This window comes from Prionailurus bengalensis, chromosome B2, assembly GCF_016509475.1.
Source record: "Prionailurus bengalensis isolate Pbe53 chromosome B2, Fcat_Pben_1.1_paternal_pri, whole genome shotgun sequence".
Classification (NCBI taxonomy): Eukaryota; Metazoa; Chordata; class Mammalia; order Carnivora; family Felidae; genus Prionailurus; species Prionailurus bengalensis.
In genome coordinates, this window is record NC_057349.1 from 81,097,474 (window position 1) to 81,109,412 (window position 11,939).

The 11,939-nt window shown below is 39.8% G+C and overlaps 1 protein-coding gene across 9 annotated transcripts in view; it reads right to left on the reverse strand.

The window, feature by feature from the left end:
- MAP3K7 (mitogen-activated protein kinase kinase kinase 7) overlaps window positions 1-11,738 on the reverse strand; it is an 85,910-nt gene extending 74,172 nt beyond the window's left edge. For 8 of the 9 annotated variants that reach the window (XR_006298996.1, XR_006298992.1, XR_006298998.1 and 5 more), the window contains exon 1: window positions 11,266-11,587. Coding sequence is in view for 2 of the 9 variants with exons in the window: in XM_043591947.1 (XP_043447882.1) it covers window positions 11,266-11,385 (120 nt within the window). In the remaining 7 variants the exon portion in view is untranslated. Of the gene's footprint in view, window positions 1-11,265 lie in introns of all 9 variants that reach the window. The other variant, XM_043591950.1, reaches the window with a different exon arrangement.
- Window positions 11,739-11,939: the final 201 nt, after the last annotated feature.

Here is an 11,939-nt window from a genome sequence, read left to right on the forward strand (position 1 = left end):
AACCAGAGGGCAAGATATACAGAAAGTGTGCAAAGCTTCCATGACCTCTCTAGGCAAGTCACTCTCCTTGAACCTCTATGTGTTCACCAACCTGGAAGTTCTCCAAACCCTGGCCTTTTGGGTTTTTATGGAGGCTTCATTAGACAGGTATGATTGATTACCTCTTTGGTCAATGGCAAATGATCTGACCTCCAGCCCCTCTCCTTTCTACACTCCCTTCTTTGGAGGTCAGGGGGATGGGACTGAAAGTTCCAACCCTCTAACCAAAAAGTAGTTTCTCCTAGCAACTAGCCCCCATCCTGTGGTAGGGTTAAAAAGTACCCTCAACAGGGGCGTCTGGGTGGCTCAGTCGGTTAAGTGTCCAACTTCGGCTCAGGTCATGTTCTCACAGTTTGTGAGTTCAAGCCCCGCGTCAGGCTCTGTGTTGACAGCTCAGAGCCTGGAGCCTGCTTTGGATTCTGTGTCTCCTTCTCTCTCTGCCCCTCCCCAACTTGTGCCCTGTCTCTTTGTCTCTCAAAAAAATAAGTAAATGTAAAAGTAACCTCAACATAACGAGAGAGAGAAACAGAAACATTTTTATTTTTCTTCCCTTAGGAAATTCGGAAAGTTTTGGGAGCTGTGAGTGAGGAACTGTGGACAAAGACCAAGTATATATGAGAGAAATACACATTTGGTCATTCTTTTTTATAATTGTATTTTTTTTTTTTTAACGTTTACTTATTTTTGAGAGAGACAGAGTACAAGTGAGGAAGGGGCAGAGAGAAGAGGAGGAGACACAGAATCTGTAGCAGGGTCCAGGTGCTGAGCTGTCAGCAGAGCCTGATGCGGGGCTTGAACTCACAAGCCATGAGATCATACCTGAGCTGAAGTCAGACACTTAACCAACCAAGCCACATAGGTGCCCCTATGTTTGGTCATTCAGATGACCAAATGTATATTCCTTATAAATCATCACACTGCAATATAAAAAAAAAAAAATGAGTTCCCATTTCTTCAAGTGGCATAAATGTAGAGATATTAAGAGTAAAAAAAAAAATATATATATATAAAGAATTGACTTTTGGGGCGCCTGGGTGGTTCAGTCGGTTAAGTGGCCGACTTCGGCTCAGGTCATGATCTCTCGGTCCATGAGTTCGAGCCCCACGTTGGGCTCTGTGCTGACAGCTCAGAGCCTGGAGCCTGTTTCAGATTCTGTGTCTCCCACTCTCTGACCCTCCCCTGTTCATGCTCTGTCTCTCCCTGTCTCAAAAATAAACAAAACATTAAAAAAAAATTAAAAAAAAAGAATTGACTTTTGCCTTCATGGAATAAAAGTGAGGTAGAGAAAAAATTCAAGACAACACAAAAGTACTTAAATAATTTTTTAAATACTTACTAGCTTAAGTGAGTCAAAGGTAAGTCTATAATGGTGGTTAAAGAAACACCTCATCCCCTTCAGGGATAGGCTTAGAGATTCAGGACAGGCTTAGGAATTTGAGGGCAGAAAGGACTTATCCTTCCCATTTCTCAAAGAGATTTTTTTTTTTTCAACTTTTTTTTTTTTTTTTTTTTTTTGGGACAGAGAGAGACAGAGCATGAACGGGGGAGGGGCAGAGAGAGAGGGAGACACAGAATCGGAAACAGGCTCCAGGCTCTGAGCCATCAGCCCAGAGCCTGACGCGGGGCTCGAACTCACGGACCGCGAGATCGTGACCTGGCTGAAGTCGGACGCTTAACCGACTGCGCCACCCAGGCGCCCCAACAACGTTTATTTATTTTTCGGACAGAGAGAGGCAGAGCATGAACGGGGGAGGGGCAGAGAGAGAGGGAGACACAGAATCAGAAACAGGCTCCAGGCTCTGAGCCATCAGCCCAGAGCCTGATGCGGGGCTCGAACTCACGGACCGCGAGATCGTGACCTGGCTGAAGTCGGACGCTTAACCGACTGCGCCACCCAGGCGCCCCTCAAAGAGATTTTTAAGAGAGGGCAGCCTCACACAGCTTAGCCACCCTGGGAAGCTACAGATGATTAAGAATGCAAGGGGAGAGGGCCTAGGTGGCTTAATTGGTTAAGCATCCCACTCTTCATTTTGGCTCAGGTCATGATCTTGCAGTTTGTGGGATCAAGCCCTGTGCCAGGCTCGAAGCTGACATCACGGAGCTTGCTTGGGATTCTCTCTCTCCCAACAGAATATGGAAATGATAACAACAACAACAACAACAACAACAACAACAACAACAACAAAAACCGCAAAACAAAAAAAAACTCTTGCCAAAGATTCTTGCCAAAAGAAAAGTGAAGAAACTGAAATTAGAGTCTCTTGGACTATAGGGAGGAGACTGTTTTAGGGCAGAATGTTGGAACCTGTATCTCAGGCTGTGGGATAGTAGACAGCTCAAATACAGGGAGCTAAATACAGAGATCAGCTGAGTTTTGGAGAATCAATGAAGGCCAAAGGGGAAGGCCTAGTCAGTAAGCAAGGGAGAAATGGGTAAGTTCTCCTTTCAAAGGTGTGAAGGTAAGGATCATACCAAGAAAACAATGAACTTCATTTGTTTACTCCTTAAATCAGTAGTTTTTGAACGTCTACTATATTCAGCTACCATTTAGGTTATCAGAGATATAGCAATAAATAAGACAAAGACTATGATCTACATGGAATTTGTTTTCAATTAATGGAGGGGGAAGATAATCAATAGGCAAAAAGATGAATAAGAAGAATATCAGATTGCAAAAAAACGCTATGTAGAAAACAAAAAAGGAGGATGACAGGACACAGAGACTGGTGGAAGCTTTGGGACAGACAGTATGGGAAGGCCATCTGAGGAGGTTACTAACTTGATATTTGAATGATACAAGGAACCAATCAAAGAAGAAGAAACAAGTAATCTGAAGGCCCTAAGGGGAAAAAAACCCTCATTCCCTATTCAATAATATTTCAACCTCAGCTATAGATTAGGTGCTACCTTAGACACTCAAGATATAGAAGTGAACAAAATAAACCATAATCTTTGTTTCTACTGCTTATATTCTTGTGGAAAGAGACAAAGTAAAAACATGTAATATTTGGTAAATAACCAGTGTGCTAAAAAGTAAAGGAACAAAATCTTGTGTGTGTGTACACACATGTATGCACTACCCCCACCCAATTTTAAACAGTCGTCCTGTAAAGCCACACTGAGAAAGGAGACATTTTAGTGATGACCTAGAGAAATACTTGGAGTGTTTGGTGTGGGCGGTGCATAGTGGGAGAAGGGAAGAGAGATACAAGATAAGACTGGAGAGACAGGCAGAATCTACATCCTGAATGGCTTTCTGCATCACAAAAAGGAGTTTGGATTTCAGTCTAAGTGCAATAGGAAGCAACAGGAGAAATTTAAGAAGGAAAGATGTGATACTATTTTACATTGAAAAAATAATTCTAGCTCTTATGTGAAAAATGGACTTTAGGGAAGCTAGAATATATAGAGACCAGATAGAAGGCTAATAGCAGCCCAAGTAAGAAAGAATAGCTGTGAGGACAAGGCTGAAGGCAGTGCAGAAAAACGGGCAGATCCAGGATATGTTTTATAGGTAGGGTCAAAAGAGCTCGCTGATGGCATGCATGTATGCAGGAGGGGCAGAGAGGAAGAGATGAATCAAGGATAACGTCTAGGTTAGGCAACAGTTTAATGAAGGAAAACAAAGAACAGAGCAAGCAGATTTTTTTTTTAATAACACAGAGTTGTGTTTTAGTCATACAAAGTTTAAGATGTCTATTAGATATCCAAGGGGAGATATTAAGAAAGAAAATATAAACATGAGTCAAGGACAAGTCAGGCAGGCAAATCATCAGCATTTAGTTGATTATTTCTGGTCAATCAACTGGATGAGAGATTACAAAAAAATACTATGGGGCACTGGAACTGAGCTCTGAAGAACTTCTATATCTAGAAAACAGAGGAGAAAGAACCAGCAAAAACTGGAAAGAACGGTCAATAATATAGCAAGCAAACCAGAAGAGTATCTCAAGAAGCCAAGGGAAGATTTCCAAAATGAAAGCAAATGCACAAACAGCAAAAGCATTAACCCAATGGCTCTCAAAATGGATCAAAAGCATCAGCATGACCTGGAAATTTGTGAAAAATATAAATCGCCAGGTTCCAACCCAAAAGTACTGACTCTGAGGGTAGGGCCCAGCAATCTGTGTTTTAAGAAACTCTGCAGGTGATTCTGGTTTGAGAACAATATTAGGTTATATTAAAAACATAACTAACGGTGAAACAAGGGACTTCGGTGGAAACCATCACATAGATCAGTGAGCCCTCAACTGCTGTGGACATTATTTTTTCTTTTTTTTTAAATGTTTATTTCTGAGAGAGACAGAGTGTGAGTGGGGGAGGTGCAGAGAGAGAGAGAGAGAGAGGGAGACACAGAATCTGAAGCAGGCTCCAGGCTCTGAGCTGTCAGTACAGGGTTCAAACCCATGAACCGCGAGATCATGACCTTAGCTGAAGTCAGATGCTAGTCATTACCTGAGCCGAAGTCCAACGCTCAACTAACTGAGCCACCCAGGCGCCCCTGCTGTGGATATTACTTATCAAAGTTTTCCAGAGCACTAAATGCCATCTTGGGCATGAAGAAAGAAAAAGGGGGATTCTTGTGAACAACCCAATGTTTTTCTTGAAACACAGATTGACAGAAACGAGTGACATAGAGGGCAAATTGAGACACACTGGCATCTGAGGTATGAAAATCCTCATATTCAAACTAAAAACAAGGAAAGGAAGTTACTTTTTACTTACTATCTAACTTCTAATTCAAGTTCACAAATCAAATATGCTTTTTGGATTGCATTCATATCTGAATAACCTAAGTTTCTTTGACACATTGTCATTAACAATTATTTTGAATTTACTACTTTCCCCAAAGACCAATTTCCACCAAGAGTGTAAAAAAGGGCACACACCTAAATTATAAGTATCTCCCCATCACTTGCATCCATACAAAACGGTGAACCTAGAAATAAATATTAGATATTTTTCACAGTCCCTCATCTGTAAAAATAGAAGAACAGAGGAATGCAAAGAGGACTTTGGTTTTAAAAGGGAAGTCAACCTAGAATTATTTCCTTCTAAATTTATGAATGCTTTCTAAATTATTCTTAGATTAATTCTCTTATGATGTGCATCTTTCCCCCTGTGGTGTAGTGATTTTGGGTCCACGACTTTAATCTCAAATTTTAAAGCAGATTTAAACGTATTTTTCAAATAAAAATAGAACAGAAGAATATGAGATAGTATGTAAAATATTTCCATATAATTAGTATTAAAAAGCACAAGTATCAAAATCAGAATTCATTTTGTGTGTTTAAAGAAAGCAACTCCTTTAAAAACTAATTTCTTGATGATGAGTGATGTTGAGCATTTTTTCATGGGTCAGTGAGGACTTTAAGATACAAAACAGATGAACATAAGGGAAGGGAAGCAAAAATAATATAAAAACAGGGAGAGGAACAAAACATAAGAGACTCTTAAATATAGAGAACAAACAGAGGGTTACTGGAGGGGCTTTGGAAGGGGAGGTGGGCTAAATGGGTAAGGGGCATTAAGGAATCTAGTCCTGAAATCATTGTTGCACTATATGATAACTAACTTGAATGTAAATTTAAAAAAATAAATTAAATTTAAAAAAAAGCTAATTTCTTCAGGATGGAAGACTATTCTTTCATCCAAGTCATGTTATTAAAAACAAACACAAACCCACCTGAACTACACTAAACGGGAAAGGATGACCTTGTGTTCTTAATTTACTATGAAATAATAATTCTTAATTGTCCCCAATTCATGTTATTTTTAGTTCAGTGACTATAGTTGTCACTTTGGTTTGGCCCTGCTCTTTGGACTATGTGAATGGATCCTGGCTATGGTGCCACTGCTCTGGCTAGAAATTTGGAACATGACAGAACAAGCATAGATCATATATTTATTTGTTAGAACTTAGAGCCTCCAACTATTTCAGAACTTAGAACTTCAATATCTATTAATACACTGTGGCAGAGGAGAACTGCCATCTGCTGACAAGACAGACTTGATAACATGAAAGTAAAGCTTTTATTATTCAAACTTACTTTTGAATTTTTGTGCAATCTTTTAAAGCCTGCCATAGACACCTGACCCAGTTAGTAGGCCTTTCTTTCAAATACATGCCCATGTCATCTTCTCAGCTACACAGGCACAATTTAAGAGTTACCGTGTGACTATCTCTTTACTGTGGTAACAATTCCAGATTTCTAATGAAATCAATGATCATTAAGTTTCACATGAAGAGTTTATTAATAATTTTGGATATCCCACAATTAAATACTGAGTATAACAAATCTACAGACTCAGTTTAAGAAGACCACTATAAGTAAGGTTTTTCTCCAATATCAGATGCCCATTTACCTCTAAAAACTACAAAATATCATGGCCAAAGTTCTTTCTAGATTTCCCTTAAAACAAAACCTTTGGGTCTCTATAATGAAGCTTAAGAACGTATAAACAATGCAGTGATTATATGTGCCTTGCTTAGATTACACTTGAGGTCAACACTGTGGGTCTCCCTTTTAAAAAGCAGCCATGCCAAAAATAGGGTCTTTGTAACATTTTAGTAGAAAAGCCCACCAATACATGGTTTACTTACAGCACCTGCCCCTTTACAGCATTTTTTACCCCAAATGAAATATTTGCTAGGTATAATAGTAATGGAATCAACATTTGGAAAGAGAATCAGATTTCATTTCTAGTGTAAATGCTGCCTTAGCCAAATCACAAATTTACTGCAACCTCTGGTTTTATCACATGCAATGTAAAAGAACTAGATGAGCATTAAATCCTCACAATTATGCTGTGATAACTTCATTTACTCATTCAACAAATATTTATTGAAAAACATGGTGCTAGGCACTGGGGTTACAAGTGTGAATAAGGCACCTTACATTGTGCTGCGGGATACACAATTTTGCTTACTGGTAAGTGCCACAAAGGATAATAGAAGTGACAAAATCTAGGTTGCTCAGGGAAAGTTTCCCTCTGGAATATACATCTGAGGTGAGACTTGAATGGTGAGAGGTGCCAGCCATGTGAAGTTCTTGAGGGAAAAGCATGCTGGGCAGGGGAGGGAACAACGGCAAAGACAATTCACCTTTGTGCCTTTCCCAATCTATGATGCTTACTTTATTCAAAATCTATTTTCAAATTATTTTCCATTCAACAAAGTGTTCTGTGATTAACCTACTTTCAAATCATAGCTTCAGTGCTCAGTTTACATTATAGTCATAGTTCTAAATTAGTGGTTCTGAAAATGTTAATTATTAACTGTTCTGTGTTTATTCTAGTCTCCTAATAATAAAAAATTTCAAGGAGAGAATCCTAGAATTCTTCTGTTCATCTTCCACAGTACCTTAGCAATATTGTGCACAGAAGAGAATGTTCATTACATGCGTAGCACCAACTACTGCAAAGGAAATCAGTATTTTGTTTCTCCATTTTCAGAATAAGGTTTGGTCAGAGTGCTTCAGAAAGAAACAAAGCAACACTGTAAACTTAGTAGAAAGAGTAAGTGACTGATGAGTAAGAAATCTCAAATTCAATTCTTAGCTCTACCATTTACTTACACAAGAGGTTTCTAGTAAATCAATCTCTATGACCACTGTCAATATCTGTAAAATGGGGATATTTGTCCTGTCTAACCAGGATTAGTTGGTTACCAACTACCTTCCACAAGAGATCATATGACACTTATTGTGGAAACAGAGCATTAATACTGGAATAAATGTGTTTTCATTTCAGACCTGGAAGAGACTTTAAATAATCATGTTCAGGCCTTCACTTCACATGAGAAATCAGACCCAGAAAAATGAGATTACCTGATCCAAGTTACTTAAATATATTATGGCACAATGACTATGGCATCCAAATTTTTTAAATACCCAGCCCAGTACACTTTTTACCACACCACACTGCCTTTATCACTTCTTGCAACCTAGTCCTCAATGTATATACTTCACAATTTATTCTAATGTTCTCTACACTCAGCCCCAGAATGGTAAAAACTAGGTGATTTTTTTTTTTTTTAAGTACCTACCTAGGTTTCTGAGGCCAAGGTCTCACATAATTTGCTATCAGAACTGAATTTAAGAAGTGCCACAGTAATTAGGAATGTATGGATTAGAATCAGCTGATACCTTAAAGATATACATCTACTAAATGACTACATATTTGGCCTGTGGTTGGAGTAGTTTTCATACATAGTTTCTAACTGAATCAGCATAATGCTGCTTCAGTTACACTGTTATTTGGGAAATACAGAACATGATTTTATTTATAGGCAACATATTTGTACTATGTAAAATACTGAAAGCAATATAAAAATACTTTTTGTTTCTAGCCATCTTTCTTCTCTTATTTATGATTTTAACCAAAAGTAAAATCTAAGTTAAGAAACAGTTATTGAAGGGGCGTCTGGGTGGCTCAGTCGGTTGAGCGTCTGACTTTGGCTCAGGTCATGATCTCACGGTCCGTGAGTTCGAGCCCCGCGTCGGGCTCTGTGCTGACAGCTCAGAGCCTGGAGCCTGCTTCATATTCTGTGTCTCTCTCTCTCTCTGCCCCTCCCCCACTCATGCTCTGTCTCTCTCTGTCTCAGAAATAAAGATTAAAAAAAATAAAAAAATAAAAGAAATAGTTATTGAATGCCTATAGTGCACTCTGGATTATATAACACTTTTTTTTTTTTTAAATTTTTTTTTTCAGTGTTTATTTATTTTGGGGACAGAGAGAGACAGAGCATGAACGGGGGAGGGGCAGAGAGAGAGGGAGACACAGAATCGGAAACAGGCTCCAGGCTCCGAGCCATCAGCCCAGAGCCTGACGCGGGGCTCGAGAACTCACGGACCACGAGATCGTGACCTGGCTGAAGTCGGACGCCTAACCGACTGCGCCACCCAGGCGCCCCTATAACACTGTTTTAATGTGCACAAATACAATGGGAATTATGTAATACTTTCAGCGTTAGAAAGGTCTGAATTCAATCTTTAAAGTGAAAATAAATTGGGTACTCAAAAATAAAAACTAAACTAGAGAACCAGCTAATACTAGAAATTTTCATTTGAAAACAAAAATTTACTCCTCAGGAATGTCTTAAATATACTTAAAAAGGGTTGAAACAATATCTAAACTGAAAGAAAAATCTTTAGAAACATAAAAGCCTAATCAGAAGTTAAGTGGCTTTCCAGGAAGAGCAGTAAAATGATGACTCTCTCCTCAGTAACTTCCATTCTTCCAAGAAGAATGTAAAATGCTTTAGAAAGTAGTGTGAGAAAATGAAGGCTGTAAGAATAAATGATGTAAGTCTGTGGAAGCATTTGTTAGACCATGAAGTACAAGTTATTATTACATAACAATTTGTAGCCTACAAGCAGAGCAGTTTGCCACAGAGTAGACGTAAATGCTTATTTAAAAACTGCAATTCTTTTATACTGACTCACTGAATTTTTATTCTTAAAAAAGAAAGTTAGCCATGAAAGCTGGATCAACTATCCATTTCTGAAAAAGGAATTTATCATAGCCTCAATAGAAAACACACACCCACACATAAATAAATTCCCCTCTCTTTTCAAAATATGGGTCCTTCTTCTTTTAGCATGTGACCTTAAAGCAGGTTACTGTTCTCTGGAATTCAGTTTCCTAGTCATAAGTGTCAGGTACTGTGTTGGGTATTTGATCATATTGTCTAATAGGATGTTATACAGGTAAAATTAAATAGAAATTATCATCCCTGTTTTATAGTTAAGGAAACTATAAAGCTTAAAGGGGTTAGTTAGGAAGCTCGCTTCACATCACATGGCTAATAAATGGTATGTATACCTGATATACTGAACCTCCCTCTAACTCCAAAGGCCTTGTTTATGTTATCTTGTAAAATGACGTTGTTCTCAGTGATTACCTTATCCAATAGAAAGACATGATTTAGGAATCCATTATTCTTCCAAAATATGCACAGAAAAAAATGTATTTGTTGAATGGTAATTATCTGACTACTTTAGCTTGCCACTATTTAAAAATAATTTTGGATTTTTACAGTAAAGATAATTCACTGAAAGCCTGTAACATGGGTCACACATTGTTCTTTGTGGCATATGTAATGCAAAATATTTAATAAATTTTAAAAATGAGTAAGTGGTAATTGATAGTATTTTCTTTTTAATGTTTATTAATTTATTTTTGAGAGAGGGAGAGAATGGGGGAGGGGCAGAGAGAGAGAGAGGGGGACACAGAGAATCCAGAAGGAGGCTCTGCACTCTCAGCTCAGAGCCCCAGGCAGGGCTTGAACCCCAGGAATCATGAGATCATGACCTGAGCATAAGTCGACACTTAGCCAATTGCTTAAATGACTAAGCCACCTAGGTGGCCCATGATAAGTATTACTTTCAACCAAAGTTTGAACACTTTCTAAAGTGTGTGTTTAAAACACAGTTTTTACTTTTCTACATTTTATGATTTTTAGAGTCAATCTATTATGTATATTTGAAAAGAAACAATATATATTAAAAGCATATTACTACCTTTCCCTAAAATAACTTACTACAGAATAAAGAATGGATTTGGGTTTTCTAACAGCGATTTCTGTTATACTGCGGTCGTCACAGAAATCGTAAGTTTCTCTTCGGAATATGCTGCTTGAGACATCTTTTCACTGTAGTCTACATTACTAATGGTAAGAGTTATCCAAATTAGTCCAACTGAAGGCAGAATATTTAATATTACGACTACTGCTCTATCGAATCGGTGAAACTGAGAAGCATTCAGTACTGAGGCGGACACTTCATTAGACATGATGATATATTTGCCAAGTATTTATTGAGCACACACTACATACCAGACACTGAGCTAGAAGTCGAACATAATACAAACTTTGGCCCTTAAGAACACCAAGTCTTAGTGAACTTAAACTCCAGAACGGTCATGGTGTTTGGTGAATTTACTATTTACATATATAAGAACTGGTGCTCCATAACATCTCACCAGTTCATCTTGGTGTTTGAGATGACCGAATTCCGGTAACAGACCAAACTCAAGAGTGCCGAAATGAGGGAAAAAGGAAGCTTCCCAGAGCATTTGAACGCAGAGTCCCCTCTATACCTGGCCTCGGTGGGGACTCCCGGGTAGACTCCGCAGGGCCCCGAGAATGAGAGGCCGGGGAGGCACCTTAAGAGTCGGGACCAGGCAAAGGCGGAGACAGGCGCCTCCGTGCCGGGCCTCACTCACCTCTTCCACTTCGATCTCCTTATAGTCAATCTCTTCAAAGTTGAGGACTTGGGAGGGGGCTTCGATCATCTCACCGGCCGAAGATGAGGAAGAGGAGGAAGCGGCGGAGGCTGTAGACATGATCCTTCGCGGAGCCCGGGGGGCCCGGGGAGGCTGCCACCCGGACACTCCGGGGGAGACCCGCGCCCACCCGCCTCCGGACCGACCTTCAGCCTGAAGCCACGGCGCTCCGTGGCGGGGACAGGGGCAGTGGCCACAGCCGAATCCCGGCTCCGGCTCCGCAGCGTTTTCCGCCGCCGGGCCCCGCCCACTGAACTTCCGGTTCCGGCCTGAAATCGGAAACAGAAGGAGAGCTGTGAGCTCAAGAAAGGGGAGGGAAGAATTTTGTGATTGAGACCGGGAAAGGAAGGACAGGTTGGGGGTGGGGGAAAGTGAGGCTAGCTTGGAGCTGTAGAACAAATTTCGCGAGATCTTTATTAAGGGACCTCAACATCGGGTGATACCGCGAGAGCTGATATGCTGACGTAATTAAAATGCGCAAACGGAAGTGGCGCGGAGCTTGACGGAGTATCAGTGCGGTTGGTCGGTCAGAGACTTGCGGGAAAGTTAAAAACTAATGTTTCAAGTCGTTTCGTAAACTGTTGTGACCCTGCTCGCTTTTCTCTCAGAGACCT